Source organism: Cupressus sempervirens, chromosome 10 (genome assembly GCF_028749045.1).
Source record: "Cupressus sempervirens isolate cs-2001-9-10 chromosome 10, ASM2874904v1, whole genome shotgun sequence".
NCBI lineage: Eukaryota > Viridiplantae > Streptophyta > Pinopsida > Cupressales > Cupressaceae > Cupressus > Cupressus sempervirens.
This window is the reverse complement of record NC_143127.1, coordinates 257088080-257111488: the sequence shown is the minus strand read 5'-3', so window position 1 is coordinate 257111488 and position 23409 is coordinate 257088080. Positions and strand designations below refer to the sequence as shown.

The 23409-nt window shown below is 34.6% G+C and overlaps 1 protein-coding gene across 1 annotated transcript in view; it reads right to left on the bottom strand.

The window, feature by feature from the left end:
• ALDH12A1 (aldehyde dehydrogenase 12A1) overlaps nt 1–17097 on the bottom strand; it is a 187432-nt gene extending 170335 nt beyond the window's left edge. Inside the window, exon 1 of the mRNA XM_089807563.1 lies at nt 16685–17097. Coding sequence (XP_089663689.1) covers nt 16685–16773 — 89 coding nt within the window. The 5' untranslated portion in view covers nt 16774–17097. The remainder of the gene's footprint in view (nt 1–16684) is intronic.
• Between the last annotated feature and the right edge of the window lie 6312 nt (nt 17098–23409).

Sequence of the window (23409 nt, the reverse complement as noted above, 5' to 3'; positions counted from 1 at the left end):
CAATATTATGGTATCTTGTTCTTCCTCTGCTTGTTTGCATATAAGTGGTAGGAACAGGGGCAGGTAAGCTTAGCTGGAAAGGGAGAAATATCATTTTAATGTCAACAGATGACCAAAAATAGGTGTGTGGGACTCAAAAGTACATCCAACTATGATAGAAATTTCTAGGAAGAGAATATCAAAGGGGACTGTAAAGGGTAGGAGACCCCCTACACATGGCCAAGAAATCAATACAAAATTACAAATAGTCAAGTAGAGGGCACAATAATCCCAAAAGGCATAAGCTGATGAGTACTGAAGAGATAAGAAAGTCTCAATGAGGAGCACAGTCCAAGCCTGAAATGGAAGTGGGCAATGTAATCATTAATCAATGGGAAAGAACTGATTAAAGATCTGATGATGTTCATTGGTGAGTGAGAGAGACCTTAATACTAAGTTTAGATATTCATCAATTTATAATGGAAAATATTGTCCTATTTGTAAAGAAAATAAGTATTGTAAATCTTGATTCTTCATCTACCTACGATGTAAACACACATACCAATCATTTTCTTCCACCAATGCGTCAAATCTCATAGAAATGCCAAACTGTTTTTGCAACTAGCAAAGATCTCTCTACAATATCAAACAAGTGGAAATCCTTGAAATTTCAACTGTTTCACAGCTTATCAAATCCCTAGGGCACAAGTGCAAGATTAAAATTGTACATATGCAGCAAGTGCTTGAGCATGCTAGGTACACGTGGGTTGACTGGGTATTGACCAAAAAAGAGTTGTAATATTTGTGCATACTGACAAGTGCCTGCTCATCAGTACAGTAATCACAAGTTTGAAACCTTGAATGGGACGTTTTTATACGACCCTTGCCTTATTTTTTCATTTAACCATTGCCATCTAAGTTCGATACAGATCATTCAAGACAGATTTTCAAGAGGTTGCGAGTGTGACTATCAAATGATTTCTTAGATCATGGTGAGGATATTAAAAAGCTTCAAAGATCACGCTTATGCAAGGGACAGACTATATCTTTTATCAAATGCTGAATTTCAAAAACTTCTCATTGAGGTCAGTTTTCCTAAATATTGACCTGAAACTACTTTGTATTGAGGGCTGTTTTTCAATTGTTTGAAACTGCTAGGAGTGCCAAGGAGATTTAGATGACATTACTATGAATTTGGAGCATTTTTTAGGAGTTTTAAGATATGTTAACACATGAAACTGCATTTTCAGAAAAGTATCAGATATTTTATTTTTCCAAATTCGTATACCTTTATCATAACATTTCAATGTTGATCGGATTCAATGCAAGCTATGTTGAAAATATGGTGTGGAACAAACCATTTTAAACATACCACTTATCAAGTCTCTAGCAACAACATTGAATTAAGTAAAAACACTGTACATGAAATCAATGAGATTTCTTAAAACATTGAAAAAATGAAGAAAAACAACAAAAGAGGACAGCAGCAAAGATTGGGATAGGTTCTAGGATTAAGGGTCAAAAAGGTTTCGTAGGGTTCTTTAATGTGATAGAACAACCTTAGCTAGCAGCCATGATAATCATTTAGCTGGGGGACCGTTTCCCAAGCTGTCACTTAATCATTGCTGTCAATCAAAAGGACCAAAAGGAAGCTTAGACTTATATTATAATCTGAAGTAGTGACGAGATAAAATAGCAATAGAAATTGAGAGGATTTAATATGACATTGCCAAATTTGTTTTGTGCATTTCGACCTCATTTTGCCCATCACATATATTTAACTTTAGAAATCCTTCCATGGGCCCACTTTTATCAAGTTTACCTAAGTGTAGTTCTCCCTCATCACTTTTGTGCTTATAATGCATTGTAAATTGCCCAAAATACAAAGAAAAAACTAAGAATGGAGGTATTTTTTCGAATTCCAAAGATTGTACTAAATGTTAGAGTTTCGAAGTTTCCTATCCTGGCATAGGTTTGGCCCAACCTCTAAAATTTCCTTGTCTTTGTCAGAGTTTCAAATTTCCTTTTCCCAGCATACTTCTTCTTGGATTCCCATACTTGTTAGTTTTTAGAGGCCTACTACAAGTGTATTCGAATTGTCATGTTTTTGGTTTATATTTTCCAAATGACAATAACCTCTTATATATATATATATATATAAGAAAGTGAGTAAAGAATAGACATGTCCTTTCATGGGACATGTTTGCTCGTTAACATAATTACAATCTTATAATTAATTATAAATATATGTTCTCTAATATATGTATATATATATATATATATATATATATATATATATATATGCTACAATTTATCCGAGTGAAACTACAAAACATCAACACTCCCTCTTAGCTAGGGAGGATAAACACAGGACATGTATTACACCATTGGTAATATTAAGTATGACAAAAAATATATCTTTGATCAAATGATATCTATCATTTTGATATCACAATTGATATTACAAGTATTGGCCTCCCAGAATATCAAAGATATTCACCAAGTACTCAAAAGGTTTTGATATCACAACTGATATTAAGAGTATTGGCCTCCCAGAATATCGACATCCGATATTCACCAAGTACTCAAATAAGGTGTGATATCACATTTGACATCACAAGTATTCGTCTCCCAGAATATCATAAGATATTCACCAATTACTCAAACATATGATATCAAGAGTATTGGCCTCCCAGAATATCAAAGATATTCACCAAATACTCTGAGTAATGGTCTCCCAGAATGTTGAGATACAAGGCATTCACCATTTACTCAATTTATTTGATCTCATAATACAAGCTATTGTAAAATCACCACCTTACAATAACTTTTGCAAATACAAGCAACATTATTTGGAAGTCGTCACTTCCTCGTGATGTACGCAGAGGGTACGCCCATTAAAATCACATGGTCACAATGTATATTCATGAATAATAGTCCTCTTAATTACCATACTTTATTGATCACTAGAGAATCCATTGCAACATGGTTTACTCCCTCTGAATCAATATGATCATGATCACCAAAGGTTGACTGAATCATATTCTCTTTATGCTCCCTCTCTATCAAGATTGCCTCTAATGAAATGTCAGGATCCCTCTGAATCACAATCTATCTCCCTCCGCCTACAAGAATATTCTTAGATGAAAAGATCAAGATAAATAGCTCTTATAGTACATATCATCTTTGATAATTATTTATTGTTCACAATATTACTTTTATCAAATATAATAACATAAAAAAATTATAAAATCTTTTATATCCATTATAATCAATTATATCTTAACTCTTCATAATCTATATTAAGAAATATTAAATAATGCTACTCTTTAATATAAATATATATTAGAAAATATTCTCAACAAAATATAAACATATCAAGTATTACCTTTAGACCTACTTGGTAGGCGGTGGGTCCCTAATATTATCGACACCTCCTTATAGTATGTGTATTATCTATTAAAAATGCTCGATATTCTCACTCTCAAGTTGAATTTGTGTGTTACCCCTTTATAGGTACCAATTTAACATTCATATAGATGCACCTCGACAGTAAGCGAACATGATCTGCTTGTTACCCGTACATCATTTCAAAGGCTTGCAAGACATGTATTCAGAAGTGCCCGACTCAAATAAGCTTTCCCTTCCATCAAACATTCTATCACAAGAACAATCTGCTCAAGAGTTCTTGCTTGGGATGATTAAAAACATATGGTGTGAGCTTCTTTACAACCAATGCATCTTGTATCAAACTAGAAAAATCATCATAGCTGTGACACTAGCTGTGAATAGGAAATAGAGAAGTAGGATCCAGAACTGGTTTCTAAATATAGCTAGCAATGAACCAAACCTAGGCAACTTTCAAGGAACCTGTGGTGAATCAAACTCAGTGTGAATGCCAAACATAAAAGTCGTTCATTTTTGCTTGCCATCAGATGGATAGAGTTGATGATTGATCAATGAATGTTCCAACCTAAGCATGTGCAAGAGCCCATTCTGTCATGTTCTTTGAAACACTATTTGCAAATAACAAATTTTACAATAAACTCAGAATTATGATGCAGGGGTTTTAGCCGTAACTCTTTCAGCGGTATAGGCGGGTGCTGATCTGATTTTCACTGGACAGCGGGCTTGGGGCCTAGCTAAGGCCAACACAGATCACTTTCTAAGGCTTGGAGCAAGAGAGTGAGGTAAAGTGCGAATGTTTTCATCTTTCTTGTATGTGCCATCAACATGCTTCCACAAACCTCTATGACATCATGATCATCAGCAATATTAATTATCTATTGCAAGGATCTGAACATAATGCTACTGATTAGATCCTAATTGTCTCAAAATATGTGTGCATCAATCTACGGTACCAAGTCTTAAAATAGACCCTTTATTTCCTCCATCATAGCAGGTCTGAGAACATCAAGATGGGCATAGCTAATGATTTGAAGCATCTTATTGGATATATTAATCACAATCTGTTCTTAATTGATTCGATAATGAACTCCTCTCAATTGGGCGAGAATCTTTCTACTATGATACCATGCTAGTTTTTAAAGGTCTGCTACAAATCTATACGCATTGTCATGTTTTTGGTATATATTTTCCAAATGGCAGCGACCTCTTATATATATAAGAAAGTGAGTAAAGAATAGACATGTCCTTTCATGGGACATGCCCGTTCGTTAACATAATTACAATCTTATAATTAATTATATATATAAGATCTATAATATATATATGCCAATTTATCCAAGTGAAGCTACAAAACATCAACAACATTTTGATGCTTTAGACTAAATTACCTTTTAGAATTGCAGTTTGGTCATCATTTTGCCGGTTGCCCACATGCCTTGAGGGATGACTTCCTTGTTAGCCGCAACTCCTAATCCCCAACATTATCCACTATTAACATTATCAAATTTCCACAATCCAGTTTGATGCAATTTCTGGATTCAACTGTGTGTGAGTTTTTGTCATCAACGTTTCGGATCACACTCTGTGATCCATCATTAGGATGAGAGAGAAGGACATGTAGAGAAAGACATAAATGCAGATTAGCCTCTCAGAGGAGAAATAAAAAGACAAGGGGATAAAGAACAACATGTAACACGAGGCAAAGAGGAAAAGAAAATAAAGGAAAGGGAAAACTAAAGAAATCAGTACATTAAAATGAACACAAAAGTAAAGAACTAAACCAAACTCTATTAAAAAAAAGAGAAAAACTATAAACAAAACAGAAGAAACATAATGCATATATATAACATACGAATATAAAAATAAATAAAAAGAACTAAATATACCACCTAAAGATATATTTAGTTATGTGTAGTTCTTCATGTGGTATATTTAGTTCTTTTTATTTATTTTTATATTCGTATGTGTTGTGTGTGTGTGTTTGTGTGTGTGTGTGTGTGTGTGTGTGTGTGTGCGCGTGTGTGTGTGTATATGTATATATGTATGTGTTCTTTTTCTTCTTTTTTGTTTATTCATTTAGAGTTTTTCTTTTTGTTTATAGAGTTTGGTTTAGTTCTTCATTTTGTGTTCATTTTAATGCATTGATTTCTTTATTTTTCCCTTTCCTTTATTTTATTTTCCTCTCTGCCTTTTGATGCGTATTGTGCTTTCTCCCCTTGTCTTTTTATTTCTCCTCTAAGAGGCTAATTTGCACATTTATCTTTCTCTACATTTCCCCTCTCATCCTAATTATGGATCATAAAGTTTCTCTGCATGTCCTCTCTCATCCTAATCAGGTGATCAAGTTTGGAGTAAAGGTTTACCTGTCTAGGTCTAACGAAGCCTAAAGTGCAGGGGAGTTGAAGTCATTCCAATTTGTTGGCCAAAACTGATTGGGCTATCCTATCAAAGAATTGGCAAAGCTCCTGGAATTCCAATCTGTGGTTTTGAGAACCAACAAAGTGTATCATACGTGGAAGGATTTTGTGGATGGAGGGTTTTACGATTGTACACAGTGAGTATGGGGTATACTTCAGCATGATTTACAGCCATATGTTGCTTGAAGGCACTGCATAGGAATTAATAATGTTATTGCACAAGTCCAAGTGTCAAATAGTGCCAACCACTAGCGATGCTAAAGATGAAATGAATAGACACCAGAGATGATTATTGCATATATTCACCACAACGCAATTTAGTAGATCCACACACCCAAGAGAACATCCAAAGATAGTCACCAAAAGCCAACGACACAAAATACATTACTTTCAGATTTAATACTTCAAATACATGTGCATGGGACAAGATACAAACAGTTGCCAAACAATGGCGAATAGCAAATCTGGTGTACATGGTGAGATATCCAAATGATATCTCTAATGGCAGAATAGAGTGGCACTAAACCACCAAAACTGCAACTGGCACAATAGGGAAGGTCTTCCACCTCCGAAACTGTGAGTGAACTCCTTTAGCCTCCAACTTCCATAATTAAAAAAAGAATCAAATCCAATCTTATATCCATTACAATGCCCAGACATTGCCTTATAAAGACATCCAAGAAGCATCTAGATATTTACAAGTACATGCTAACAATATTAATTATTTCATTATTTTATTAATTTGGGCCCCATATTTATTAATTAATTAATTACATGTCTTTTATTATTTTATTTTATTCCAAGAACTAATTACTTAATTAATTATTACATTAAAATTGGGGACATCACAAATCCTCACCACCCAAAGATTGCTTGCCCTCAAGCAATCCATAATTGAACGAAATTCCTTCAACAAAAGGATCCTAAACCAACTGTGCAGGTGTAATGAGTGAAATGGCATCCAACCTTTGTTATGTCATATTGTCGACAAAATTCTGTTCCACCACTCTGATATAAACATTATCGTATCCATAGTCTTCAGTATCCCAAACACACCAGTCTTGAAGATGTAATCCTTCATGATCGCCACCTAAGGAGGATAGACTTCATACTCAAATAATGTTAGCAATTGTTCCTGCAATTGATAGTCGGTAATGCTTCCACCTCTAGGTTTGTGATTCCATTTATGTGACTCCATATCATTACCTTGTTCCTGCAATTGATAGTTGGTAATGCTTCCACCTCTAGGTTTGTGATTCCATTTATGTGACTCCATATCATTACCCATATGCTCTAGAAGATTTGTACCCTTGCTCTCCTTCCACACACAAACAGTATTATGAGGGTCCACTTCGACATTGGCTTAATGGTCCTTCTGTTTTAGATCTTCTATTTTATCTTGTTCCCTGACCTTAACGGTTTCTCCATCATCACCCTTTTTGTCTTCTTCCCTGACCTCAACGGTTTCTCCACCATCAACCTTATTTGAATCATCCATAATTTTTTCAATCTTCTGATTGTCTTGAGACCTTTGTTGTTCTCCATCTGAAGGGGCAATTACCGTCTTTTGTATATCCATATCCTTTGGTGTTTCTATGACTCCGTCCTGTAGCCACTTATCAATCTCCCACTTCAAACCATTGTTAAAGAGTTTATTCTGCCAATATGATAGATACTTCATTTGCAATTCTATGCGATACTTCAAAGATATGTCCTTCTCCCATTCACCAATCACCCAATCTTGCTTTATTTGTTTAGCAACTCAACCACATTGGGTGTTTTCAATTCCTCGCGCTCAACATTAGGAGTGATAGTTATCATTAATGGCTTTGTGCCTGCCAAGAGGATGGGTGCAACCCTTGACTATTCGTGAAGTTTCTGTTGACTTCTTAACTCTCTCGACATTTCACTCAAACCATCACTTGGTGCCATGATTCGATCTCAATAACCAACAGGCTGGCAAGATCACCAGCTCTGACAGCACTATAATGTTCCATTCAAACACCCACTCCTCATGCCATAGTTATGTCCATACGGTGTCTATATATGACCAATTTGATAGATATACAATGAAGGAGAGAAGTTTTCCAAAGGGGATTGTGAGTCAGCATATGGTAGGAGTTGTGGACCTTATAGATATGGTGGTTCTGGACCGTACAAAGATTGTGAGGGATCCATTCAGTAGGTAAGTGTGGAGTCCATAAAAGATGTGTGGATGGAGGTTTTACGAGGGGTTGGAGTGTGTTGTTCATGGAAGGATTTCACGGATGGAGGGTTTTAAGATTGTACACAATGAGTATGGGATATACTTCACTGTGACATGCAGCCATATGTTGCATGAAGGTGCAAAATAGGAATTAAAAATGTTATCGCAAAAGTCAAGTGTCAAATAGTGCTAACCACCCATGATGCTAGGGATGAAATGAATAGGCACTAGAGAGGATTATTGCATATATTCAGCACAACATGAGATTTGGTAGATTTGCACACACAAGAGAACATCCAAAGATAGTCAACAAACTCCAGTGATACAAAATACATTACTTTCAGATTCAATACTTCAATTACATGTGCATGGGACAAGATTCAAGTAGATACAAATGATTGCCAAATGGTGGCGAATAGCAAATCTGCCACACATAGTGAGATATGAAAACGATATCTCCAATGGAAAAATAAGGTGGCGTTGAACCACTGAAACTGCAACTCGCAGAATTAGTAGGTCTTCCACCTCTAAAAGTACGAACAAACTCCTTCAATCTCCATCTTTTAAAAATACAACACAGAGTCAAATTCAATCTAGATCCATTACAATGCTTAGGCCCCAGACATCTCCTTATAAAGACCTCCAAGAAGCATCTAGAAATTTACAAGTATATGCTAACAATATTAATCATTTCATTATTTTATTAATTTAGGCTCCATATTTATTAATTAATTAAATGTCATTTATTATTTCATTTTATTCCTAAGACAAATTTATTTATTTATTTATTAGTACATTAAAATTGGGGACATCACAATAGGCCTATTATATGGACAACTACAAAAACAAACATCAACTTTGAACACAAATCACATTTAGTTGAAGAAAATGCTAAACAGCAAGAATACTAGGTCACTAATTCTAGTATAGTATTAAATATAGGTTTGGGATGCAATATTTTTTCCACTGGGTTTGATGTGGTTAGGTATAACTATACTATATAATGTTGAAAATATTGAATGTACTACATAATATATAATATTAAATAAAAATTATTAAAAATAGTATTTATAATAATCAATGTTATAAAGATGTATGAATTTTGAGGTATATGTGCAACGTGCACAAACATGTTGCCCTACGCAAGTGAGGAAGCTCATGGTTTATCACGATCATGCTCTAGTGTGAAGGAAGCAATTAGATGGTCAAGTGAGAAGCAGTATGTGAGGATTTTCACTAGGAATGAACTGGCTGCTCACACAGGCTCTAGATTGTGCCTCAAGGAGGATACACTTGCTAGGGTTTTAGACTAGTTCACGCCTATGGCTTGTGTTTATTCTTCTCAACACTCCATGCTTCCCACTTTCATTGAGGGCTAGAGAAATCATGTGAATCCCTTTCATATTTATTCTGAATTTCCAAAACTTGGATTGAGGCAAACCCCAAACCCCATGAACGGCCCTTGAAGAAATCACCTCTCCCAGATAGCTTACCTATGTACTTGATGGGCGGCTCTGAGGTTTGGCTAGTGAACGATCTAGCAAATTTCCACATCATGAACAATTGCACTGACCTTGCTTTTTTAGAGATTAGGGGTCACTCCCTCTAATCTAGTGCACGTGCAAACAATCGACGATTAAACAGTTTACAAATTAGATGTAGGTTAATTGGGAAATCCTAGCTTTGCCCATCATTGAGATTCTTGATCATGGATTTTTCCTACTTTGTTTCTCCTATATGGAAACTTGTAATTTTGTGAAGCAGAATGACCTTTGGTTTTATGGCTAATCAAATTTGTTTATTAATTCAAGGAAACCCTTTTTTGATCTTGCTACTACCAAGATTTCTACTATTCCTATCTGGATTTGCCTATACTCTCTCATCAATTATGTGTAATTCAGATCACATCAAGGATATGATTGGGCATATTGGTTCTTTTGTGAAATTAGACCCTCTTGTTTCCAATTGAAAATATATTAGGGTTTGTGCCCTCATCGACACTTTTAAGCTAGTTTACCACTTTGTTTTGATCCATTCTTCTCATGGTTCTTGGACCCAATACCTCAACAATGAAGGTATTTCATTCAAGTGTTTTCATTGCAACAAGATTGGTCACAAGATTTATGGTTGCTCCTTTCCTAGATCTGGTGCTTCAAGGAGATTCAATTTGAAGCAATGGGTAAAGAAGTCAAGAAAGCCTAATGATGATTTTGTTCGGCACAAACATAGGAAAAAAATTCTAAACACCTAGACCCCAAGTCTCCCCTTGTTGTCTCCTCTCCTTTGGTACAGCCCTCTTTTTTGCCTCATGATTGTCCTAGTCTTGTGGTCTCCACTCTCAAGGTTCCTGAAATGTTTTCTTCCATTCATCCCATGGGTAATACCATTACTACTTTGGAGCCTTTTAACTCTTGGCACAAGAATGGGTGCCTTGATCATTATCAAGCTAGTGAGGATGCTGATAGTTTCTTTGATGGTGAGGACTCATACCCTTTTATGGAGCATCTTGATAAGGAATTTGCAGATTTTATTGTGAATGTGGTTGTTCTCATCAAGCAATGTTCCATCTTAGAGTGCTAGAGCCATGTCTAAACCAAACTTGGCTAAAAAAATCAAATGCAAAAAAGCTTCATTATGAAGGATGTGATGTAGTTGATGATGGAATTCAATGGACTATGGAGGTGCTTCTCATTAGAAGCAAGTGTAAGGGGCTACCAAAAAAGATAGATGATTTTTTGGAATACTGAATGGTCTATTTGGTACTAATGTAACTTTGTTACTTTTTATTTCTTTTTTGTTTCCTAGTAGGATACTGGAATATTTAGGGTTCTTGTAAGCTTTGTCTCTCTATGCTCCCCATTCGTGGGTCTAAAGTTTTTGTGAATTTTGTTTATTGAGAGTGGACCCTAATCCCATTGTTTATCTATCAAAAATAATTATGAAGATGTATTATAAAGTTAGGAACCTACATGTAAAAGTAATTATAATAGACTACCACTTTTAAGTGTATAACAAAAAGTACTTGACAAATAACAAACAACCAAAACAAAAGGGTTGAATGCAAGAACAAGGAGGATAGCAATTAGAGAAGAGAAGAAAGGAAAAGCTAGCAGTTAAAAAAATATAGGAACATACTTAAACAAGACACAATCATTATTAATTGGTAAATCTTATTTTGTTCGCTCCTTTAAAATCTACCTCTAATCAAGCCTTTGAAATCTCTTCAAAAACTACAAAAGCTTACTCTTTTGTATGTAATTTTTCATGTCCTAGCCATATCATAACAAAAAAGTGTGTTCCAAAACCCCACATTTCCAAGATATGGGAACTTGGAGGGGACATCCCCACTATTGTTGCTCATGTCTTAAGAATGTTTCTAGGGAACTCCCTAGTTTGCGGACTCTGAGACATCCCCAAAATATTTAGGAGAAGTCTCCCAACCATCCCAAGGTCTTCCAAATGTTGCCAAAGAAAGTGGTAAAAGTGTGAAAAATGTCATTTGCCATATAGGTTTATGATATTTTGACCCTTAGCCCCACTAGGAGCTCTACCCCCAAAGCCTCACAAGGGTCACTACCCCTTGACCCCATCAAAAGCTCTACCTCCAAATCCTTGCAAGGGGCTCTGCCACTTAACCCCAAACCTTCGCCTACCATTATTAATGTTTAATGCAGTCATTGATAGGTTCCTAATGTTTGTGATTAAAAACATTACTTGGTATGCAAAGTTCTATTTGTCATTCTTAAACTTGTTCCTCATTTGCCCCCAAATCTCTATCCACCTTTGTTAATGTTTAGTGCAATCCTACCATGTTTTTTATGTTTATTAGTTTAAACTTTATTTAGAATGCCAAAGTTCCATTTGTAATTCTTATACATCTTTTTATAACTAATTTTCAAGTACTATACATATTTGTGCAACCAGCCCCTCCTACTGCCTCACCGATGCACCATCCTTGCAAAACTTAGGCAAAGAAAACCAAGATAAGTTCTATTTCAAAATTATTGCATAAGTTATAAATCTATATATTATAATAAAATTTCATCAATTTAGATGAAGTTATGCTCAGTGAAAAATAAATATATGTATTTATTAATATAATTTTAACTTTTAATATTTACATGTTGGAAAATATTGTCCAAGATGGCAAGCTCTACCACCCCTTATGGTTTTGCGCCTATGTACTTGCATTACTCTACAGTGTAATAGGTTCTGAAAAGAGGGTTGTGCGATTATCAAACAGTACTTGTCTGTACTGTGTGTGAGGGACAAAGTGGTCAACCTGTGCTTGTGCTCCTTCAGCACTTTGAGTCGCGCTAGTTCGTTCTTCTCCTCTGTTTGGATTCTCCACACATAGTATACGTAAATTTAGAAATTCTTCCCTCATTTCCTCAATCAGATTCAACCTTTGTCGTGTCTCCTCTAATAAGTCCTCCACACTTCTTGGTCGCCGACGGTTAGGCGAACTATGCTCTTCGTTCAGTGCACCCCCTGTGGCACTGTGGTACCTGTCAGCAAGTTGCCTAAGTCGTTGCCTTCGCTCGATTTGTTATGTGAGGATCAAAGCATGTTGTGCGACGTGGACATCATCATCATTTTGTTCTCCTTTATTTCTATCTTTGTTCAACTAATTTGGCATCAATTCTTAAAAACACATCATAGATAATAAGAACGCTTCTTTTTATATATATTCTATATACATCATCATGGGTCATCCATGTGACTGTTACAGAGTTTCAGTGTTCTTTTCACAGACACTCCATTTATATTCCCACAGTCGAAGGCTCATGGGTTAGATCTCGATCGGGTTTCATCCCGATCCTCGGATTCCCGACGATTACATTCAAGAAAGTTCCTGGGAGTCTGTTGCCTGTGTTGCTCCCTCTCAGCTTCCTCTCTTTGTCATGCTTGTGCAAGGAATGCTTGCGCAAACAATCGAGGAAACTGATGCAATAGTCTACTAGCAACGGGACTGATGTTCAGAGCATCCCAAACTGTGTCCTCCAAAATTTCTTCTTGTATGGCTTCTCAATGAATGAACATTTCAATCATTGCACAAAAAAGTATATGGAAGTTCTCCACCAGAGCGTGCTCACCTTCGTACAACTTGGTCATGCCGTCTTGATTAGTTTGAATGTTTTGTGGTGCGGGTATTCCCATTTATGCCATTTGCTACGTTGCACTTTCTGGATTCAAATTAGCAACGATGCCAAATGTTTACCGTTTACGATAAAGTAGATTAATGCATATCACAGTAACAGAAATAAGACATAAATGCAATGCTTCGGGAATTAGACATATTCTTCGTGAATGTCTCCATGCTTCAGTACATCATACGCAAGTACAAGATAGAACATGAATCGATAATACTGAATGATTTTTGTCTCACGGGAGAGTTACATATATAGATTTCGAAGGGGTGCAATTGAACCGTCGCGTCATAACGGAACACCCTTCGAGTACTAACTAACTAACATCTTAACTAATCCCGATGGCATAACACTTTTACCAACAACACAATTTTCCGATGTCCAAGTAAACTCCCATTTGTAGGTATTCGTTCTTTTTTTATGTGCCACTGTACATATGTGATGTCTACTACTGCCTGTTCCAATTCATTTGCTTGACTTTAAAACTATTTTTTCTACATCTTTTATTCCCATATATGAGAACGATCATGCTGATTCTCTAGTCGCATCTCCAAAGCAACATATAATTGATTATCACCGCTTAGACCATTTAAAGAAATGTTCATCATATCACTCCAAAACCGTACTCTAGTTTGTGTTCAAATACCATGTATATTCTTTATTGTCATGCCTATGCCTCTGTTTGGTATTGTTGAGTCTCATTTCCTTGTCGTGGGTGCTCATCACAACAACCAAGAAACTAATAATCGAGAAACTCCATATTCTAAGAGGTGTGAGTATGCTCAGATCATGCTATGGACTGTATTTCTCCAAAAGGCTCTTTAATGAGGATTGTGCCTTGCATAACAAATGCCCAAGGACAAGCACACATGCAACGTATGCAAATATTAAAGTGACCGTCTTTAATGCTGAAAAACAATATCTACTAATTATGGCATCCGCGCAATAAAACTTCTACCTCGCTTATGACAGAAGTCTGGAAATTTCATCAAAAATCCAGCCTGTATCGGTAGTGTTGTGGTCTACATAGATTCGTATTTTCTTTTCAAACAAGCAGGAATCGGCTTGCTCTAATTCCATGTTGGTTTTAGAAGATTGTTGTGAATGTACTAATACTGTTTTTTTAATTTCTGTGTTTTCCAAATTACATTCTCAATGCATATGTATATGACATTTGAGAGGCACGTCTTCATTGAGACATGTCTCTTCAACTCTCAATAGTTATCAATAGCATTTGTTTAATATGATTAAGAATGTGATAATAACTTTTATATATATATTCAATAAGTTTTATCTGCAAGAAGCTACAAAATGTTAAACAATTTCAAAACTAGACACTCCACCATAGACCATTGCATCACTATTAGTCACTTAATAGAGAAAATATAGGACAACCAAGGAGAAGAAGCTTATTATTGTTTTGTGGACATCAAGAAAGCCTTTGACGCAGTGTCGTGGGACAATCTATGGAACAGGATGAAAGAATTGTGAGTTTTAGATGAGTATAGATTAATGATGTATAGGTTATATGACAAAGTTAGAGCTAAAATCAAAAGTAGCAATGGGTGGGAGGGGCGATGAACCATCCCCGCAGATGAGTGTGGGAGCAATGGCTGTATCCACGGTGTGTGGGGTTGGAATGGCTAGTTTCCCTCCCACTGGACCATGGGCCCACCCCAATCTATATCGGCCCCCCCATAGAATTTTAGGCATATCATAATGGCAGTGTGCATGTGGACCCATACAACCCTACCCCTACTATTATAAGGGGTGTATGGACAATGATATATATTGAATTGGTGCTGCAGAGGTAGATTAGTTAGTTGGGATGGCCCTAAGGCGGGCCCCTACCCAGGCACAACCATGAAGATTACAGCCCTACTCTCTATCTAGAGGTGGCACCATAGCCATAGAAAATATAGGGATAGGGCAAAATGGTAGGGCCTTAGAATTGTAGGGCATTCAGCAGAGTGCCTTAAAAACTCTAGGCGCACATTTCATGCCTACCATGGCCTTTCAACTATAGGGCAATGGGGATGGAGCCTAAAATTCTATGGCTTTAGAATAGTAGGGTGGCAATCTGAATATAGTTGGTGGTGCATGCAGATGCAGGGCCATGGTGCATGCAGATGGCAATCGAAGGATTCAAGGTCAGGTGAGTAAAAGCAGAGGATGCTTTCAAAAATAATCTTAATAAAAGAAGACCAGAATTAACAGAAGAATTAGCACTTACTGTACACAAAAGGTTCCAATTTGTTTTGTTTCAATTGCTTACTCAGTAAAATTTATGTTGTATCATCTGGCTTGCTAAATAATATCTAAGTGCTTTTTAGTGTTCAAAAATTCCTCTGGTCTGCAGATCATCTTATATTTCAGAAGAGACTTTGGCTTAAACGCTTCCAATTTAGAGCAGGTTCCTGTGAGCCTTTTTGGTTTTCCAAACCAAATAAAAAATGTGTCAAATGAACGGACAAGAATTCCTTTGATTGTGGCATCTGATCCCATGGTTAGACAAAAAGGGAATTTTACCTAGAAAAAACATCGAATTTCTTTTTTTTGTAACTGGGAGACGATACCATCAAATCTTTTTTGATCAAGTGAAATAGAAGCAAAACCTTATTTCTTGTCTTCGCAACAAGATCATACATATCATGCTACCTAGCAAAAACCTTGATTCATAAAACATATCATATAAAAAAGGAGACAATCAAACCAGTTTTTCAAAAACATATCTGATTAGCAGAGAGGATCATTGTACAATTGAAGAAACTGATTAAGAAATAACCCAATGAAGCTGACATTCTGACAAGGTTAGTAGACTAGCCAATTGAACAAACAGAAAAGAAATCAATTCAAAGTGATCAAACACTAGAATAAACTGATTTTCTGTCATAATTAGAATATTAGTCATGTGTCCTGGTGATGGGTCAAATCCCTATTCTCTTAGTCATTATCATGTGGATTATACTCAGAAATGATTTCTTCAGATGAACTTAAAAATTTTCATGGCCGTTTATTTTCATATAACATGTGCTTTTTTCCAACTCAATTCAAATTAAAAAACTAAACTTGCTTTATAGATATGCCTTGAGAAAATAAAATATGCTGTACGATAGGAAACCCCTGTGTTCTTATACATTATTGATAAAATCGCGTCCATAAACGTATCTTATCAAGATATAGTTCAGATTTATAATGAAATCGCGGCTATAAAACATATCAAAAAAGCAGAGAAAATGTACAGAAGCGTTATATCAGAAGCACCTGATATTAAGAAAGTGGATATCATGATATTTTTCTAAAAATAACTACGATCGTAAAAAAACCAAAAGCATGTTTCTCTTGTCAGATCGCGAATCATTCAGAGAACATTCAGGTGTACTACAAATATTAATTAAAAGAACAATAGATTGGATGAAGCAAAAACATACATCTAAGTTTTCCAACAGTTATTTCAGCAAAACAAAGAACAAAAAAACAACAAACAACAAAGAAAGCAATAAAGAAAAGATGCAGATCAATACCTCTTGTAGAAAACACTTCCTCCGTGCTCTCTGTTCACTAATCGCTCGGCGCACCCTCTCCATGCTCGGCTGGCAAAAAGTCTCTGCATTTTGTTTCCACAGCAAAAACAGAACGGACTCGAGCTGCTAACGAATAATAGGCTAAACAGATTTTTGTTTTCCTAAACTGGAACAGAAGAGAATAAACACATTTTCCTTAAATCTTTCGTTCCACTCGATCCGCAGGGGTTTAAAAACAGTAAGCCGGGAGAGTTAACCTTCACAAATTTAAAAAGTCTAATGTCAGCCACCCTAGATTTGACAGTAAATGGTAAGATGATTCCTTGAGAGATGTAAATACACAGAGATAGTTTTTGGTTTTCTGTAGTATATTTTATTTTTTCCTGATAAGGGCAGAATCTACAATGTGAGTCAGCAGAATGGCATTGAGCGTAGTTTAAATACGATGAAGATGATGATCAACTGATGATAGGCACTATTTGTTGCATTTCATCTATTAGCATTTTATTAGCACTAGGATAGGCATTCAATTATTGCCATTCATTTCTCCTTAAAAATATATTCTATATTCTTGTATATGGACATATAGATGATTGAATGTAGCTTTTATTTATCTATTTTGTGTATAGTGTGATTCATGTAACATTTAAACATTAAGATAAAAAGTTATATTTATTTATTGAAAAGATTGATTCATAATTGTCATTCAGACTTTTGTATTAGTCATCTTATTAACAAATGTCAAAGTCTTTGTTTTTGCACTAGGTCACTCTAATTTCTATTACATCTTATTGTACCAAGTTTTAGTCGTTCCATGTTATAGTATTGCATTATCATTAATTGTTTACATGTCTATCATGTGCGAGTCTAATATGTCTACAATATTTCTACAAAAACATTGGGCCAATTCATGAGGTTTGACAAAGATGCAAGTGGAACGTTGTGTACTTTCATTGCTTAACTTAGTGTAACACCCTGTCAAGGACCTCAAGAGGACAACATGATTTTTTTGTTTACATAACAACATTAACAATTTTAAAAACACATTGATGCAACATGATATCAACGGACACGCATAAGTGTTACACATAAAACATGTCATCTTTCATTACTTGATGCCACCACTAAGCAACATACCTAAACGAATTAACAATTGAATCATAAAATAAAATTTTATATTAATAATGTTTATTATATTTATTTACTTAATTCATAAACCCATATCTACTAACACATGACATGATAAAAGCATTTGAACAACAAAATATGAATATTGCATCTCATAGAATCATCAGCACATGTTTATAATAAATTTAAGAATCATTTGTATCAACACACATTGATAATTCCAAAATCCATATTACATCATATAATACAAGATACAACAGTGATCATTCATAACGAATAGAAGTGAAGGTACATTGAAGATGAAAGATCTATCCAAAGAGCTCATGAACAAAACCAAAAACCTCAATGAAAAAAACATGTGCCACCCAACTATGTGAGACAATGAGGCTCGCTCCCTCTGAGATAGAAAATAGACACTAGGCCTAACACCAATCATGTATGCACAATAGAATATATCACATGAAAACACAAGGAAATCACAAGATACCACAATACTATAAAATATTAGAGCTAAACCACAAGGCACGTGCAAGCGAATCCTAAGACACATGAAAACTGAAGGGAATCCTAAGACATGTATTGCAAGAGAGTGTCGTCACATTGTCCTTCACTATCTTGGGTTGTAGTGGCATGTCTCTCTAGACCCCAACCCTTAGATGAGAACTCATTCTAAAATGAGAACCTGTCTCTCTCTCTCTAGACTTGACAAGTTGGTTTTCGGCTTAGACTCAGACTCAAACTCGGCAAATTGAAAACCCAAGAAAGTAAAATATTTTAAGGATTTAAAAATTTTTCCATGTATCATTTAGTCAATGAACATCAAAGATACAATATTGAGATAAAGAGAAGCTACTTTGCGCACATGCACTAGTTTACATTGATTACATAAGTATTAATGCAAATTTCTAAAGAAAATAAGTTAAACTAAGATTATAGAAGGTGTATATTATTTATTATCATCATGTTGGACATTGTGCTCACATTGAAGATTGTTAGTAGTATCTCCCTTAGATTGGACTACAAGGTTTCTCCCTCAAGTGACATATTGTTATCAAGTGTTTACGAAAAAAACATATAATATTCTTCTACCATGCAAGTCATTTTATAACTAATTCACTTAGCTTTTTTTGTTCTAAGTAGATTAGAAAGAACAATATGATTTTTTGGAATGATATCAACTACATAATTTCTCAAATGTTATCATCTTTTAACTTTATCAAATGGTTGGTTTAATAGACTTCATTTCTTTACAAACCTAAAAAAAAATTCTTTTATTGTTTTGTAGATGTACAATTCTTTAAAAGGAATCATTTTATTTGTTCCAATGCTCTCAAATTTGATGGTGTTGTTTTAAATTTTTAATACCTAGTTCCAAGACTTTTTTATTACAATTTTTTATATGACACTGCTTTTTTGGTTTTAAAAAATTAGTGAAATCCTATTTGCAATCTACTTTGTAGACAAATTGCAATGCTTTATTGATAGGGAGGCTCTAATCAACCAAAACAATTCTAAGTCTTGACTACTTCAAGGAGTCTTCTAAGGCACCTTGAAAGGCCCAAACCCTATTACCAAAAGGGATTCAAACACATGATCCTACATATAACAAAGCTTTTCATAGCCAAAGATAATAATCTACCATAAAGTAATGCAATCTATAGAGAAATGAAGGAGGAAGATGAAAGGATACCACATTATGCCCACTTAGTTATTTTTAAATGAATAATGAAGGGATAACAAACCCTTGAGAGAAGAAAAAGAAAATTTAATATATGCCCTAAATGATAGATTGTATTATAATAAAGATGCACTTACAAACATAAGATTGCACTCAGGAGGATAATCCATGTGTAACACGATAAATGCATGCAAGAGAAAATATCAAATTATAAGAGAATGCAAGTTCATAAAAGATATTGGAAAAGAGAAGAGAAGAAGAATCACATTATACCTCCCTAAGTGGTTTCAATTTATACTAGACATATGATTTCAAGAAAACATAAGATTTCACTTGGGATGTTAGTCCACAAGTAATCACAATAAATGAATACAAGAAAATATGTCATCATATAAAAGAAAAACAAGTCAAGAAAGGGAGAAAATGTATCCTACAAGATAGGAAGAAAGAGGAAATAGGGCCCTTGCCCCCCAAGTGAGGAGACAAGGGGATTGACTATTATGTTACTCGCAAAGTAGGGGAAAAAACCCCAAAAAGATAGGCTAACAATGTCTCATAGCTAGGAGCAACATAATAGGGATGTGGATGTATCAAGTAAAATGATCATGAAAAAGATATCATTCAACATTGTAAGTCATATGAAACATAATATAATCAACGGATTGAAAAAAAAAAAATGAACCATAGAAAAAGAAGATCTCTTAGGTAAAGAGAAGCATCCAATATTCATATACTATCAAATAAAGGTTTTTTTTATAGGCAATATCAAGAATGACAATTTTTTGTGTAGAATCTAGGGTTTTCCAATCATAAAGAGGTGACAAGCCACTTATAGAGTTAATGTGAGTAGGATCCTTAGGATCTAAGTTTCATTTGGTTAAAATAAGATCATGAGAATCATTTTTTTCAACAAAACCTATATTATAGTAAGATATGTTCTGAGAAGGACGATCAAATGTGTGGTCTTCTATTTCTAAGGCACTTTTAGGAGGAGGATAAACAATACTCATAAAGGCCTCATGCATAGAAGGTATATCAATCAAATACATAGAAAGAGGTTGATCATCTAAATGTGTCATGTGAGGATGGGAATAGTCTATGTTTGTATCTAAGGACTCATCCCAAATAGGAGAATAATCCAAAGAGGGAGGAAAGCAATGTTTAACGCCCTGCCAGGGAACCCAAAAGAAATTAACCTAAGTTTCACTAAGTTTTTTTAACATTTTTTTCTATAAAAAGAGTAACTTAACAACAACAGATATAATATAGCAGAAGCAATAACATATACATAAACACATACAATAAAACATATTACATTTCTTAAGGCTCCCATGATGTTGAGTCACATTTAAGTTTAATTAATACTAAAACCAATATATAACACATCCACATTAAAGAATAACTACAAGTACAAATCCATTTAAATAATATACAATTATCTTGAATGCCACTTGGCAACAATCAGAATGCACAATCATCCACTATACAAGTCATAGAGTATGAAAGGCTGAAAGAATATACATCATAAAATAGATTACATCATCTCGTAAGATCCATGAAATCAAATACAATACAATAGAGTATAGTCATCCATCATAGTACATAAGAACACAATGAAAGATAATACAGATCAGGGAACTCCAGCCATGGCATCGATTTGTCGAATCTCAATGGTAAAAGTAAAAAAAGCACTACCACCCAACCTCGTGAAACCTAAATGGTCCACTCCCACTGCACCAAGGAGATAGTCTCAAGTTCCAAATAGGATAGCAATCCCAAAAGTCAAAATCAACATCTAAGACAAGGAAAAACTAAAAGCAATCTAACTCAAGGTACCAAGACACAAATGACATCTAAACCCAGAGGCAATAATGACACGTAGGAAATCTACTATGTAAGTGGACATGTGAGTGTCATTGCATGAGTCAACTCTAAGGTTACCTTGGCAGCCTCACTAGACTCTGGCCCCCTAGTGACTCTATGCAACACTAGTATCCTTTTGTACTAACAAGGCATACTAATGAAGCAAGGTCACAACCAAGCATCCTCTCTACTCCCATCCTAGTTTGTAGAAGCACTCGCGGCATGGGTGAGGAAAAGAAACGACTCTTATTAATTTATTTTACTCTCATTCAATGTAATGTTATCACTTATTAAAACAACTTACAATGGGTTACCCAGGCAACCACTTAGGGCTTCGGCCTCCATTGTAAACCACTTCCCAACGAACACAAATTACCTACCCTAGGCTCATAAAAAGTACAACTCATAAAACCAAAAATTTCAACTCATCCCTTTACAAGTGTCTGGAAAGCACCTAAAGATAAAACATAATAATCACCTTAGTCCGATACAAGCAACTAGAAAACACCTACAAACCAATTATAACAATCACCTTAGTCCTATGCAAGCAATTGGAAAGCACCACAAGAAAAATCACAATATCACCTCAGTCCTATATAAGCAACTGGAAAGCATCCAAAAGATAATTGATTGAAGACTCAAAGGTTACACCAGAAAAGTCACACTATTCACCTTAGTTCTACACAAGTAAACTGGAAAGCAATAACAAACCAATGACAAAACTCATCATAGACAACATGTGACACATCACCATGGTCAGGTATAAAAGATTGTATACATAACATCATCTCATAACAAAACCCCCAAGCCTCTGGTAAACATCCCAAAACTGGTCAGCACTCTAAGTCAACCCCAAACCCAACACACAAGAAAACATACAACTGGCAGTATAGTTTCATAGTTTCTATTTGGTTTTGAAAACATATAGTTTTGGTTTAATAGTAAGGTTCAAGTTTTCATTTCGTTTCAAGTGATCGACTTTAATAAAGTTTCCAAATTTCCCCTTACAACTGAACCCATTTTCACTTCTAAATTTGAACGCATAATTACCGCTAACTTCTAAAATAATAATGCCTCTATTAAATATTATAAAATAATTTAAATAATAATTATTAATTTATTATAATAATAATAAAATTATCAATAAAATGATGCAATTTAAAAAAAAAATTTGATTGGTAAATGGTCGAAGCCTAGATAAATTATTATTATTTGTTGGAATTAATTATTATTATATGTTAAGCGAAGGTAGATTCAAACCCAAGACCTCCCACATGAGAGGCTCGCAGGTTACCATTGCATTGTAGGCTTTTGCTTATAAAATTATGCAATTATTAATAACCATAATTATTAAGTAATAATATAATAAAAATTTAATTTAAACTTATTTAATAATATTTACTATTAATTAAAAATTAATAAATCTACATTAATTAAATTAATTAATAATTAATAAAACTATATTAAAAATTAACATTAATTAATTAAATTAATTAAATTTTCCTTAAAAATATTAGTGTGTTTAAAGGCCCATCGGCCTGCAGTGAGTCTGTTGCCATAGCAAACTGCTACTGCAATAGCAGTACATAGTATTGTTGCTACTACAATAGTACTTACTACACAACAACGCTCAATCATGTTGTCGAGGTAAGGAAGAAACGGGGAGGGGAGGTGGGATGTGGTGGCCCGCCTCCCTCCAATTTATATTTTTTTCATTTTTATTTGTTCATTTAAACAAATAAACAAATTTTCCCCCCATTAAATTTCAATTTCACGATTTTTAAGAATATATTATATGTGATAAAAATTATCACAGTAAATATTTTAATGTGGTAATTTTTATTGACATATTTTATTTTTATTTTATTTTTCTATAAAACTACAAATTGGATCTTATAGGGAAAACTCGAATAAATAAACAAAATTTGCATTTTATAAATTGATTTATTTTCCAAACCCTATCTGATTAAAATACCATTCTATAAATTAACAGAATGAGGGTTTCTAATTCTCAATATAATCTTAGAATGAAGAACAATTAAAATTTACAACAAGG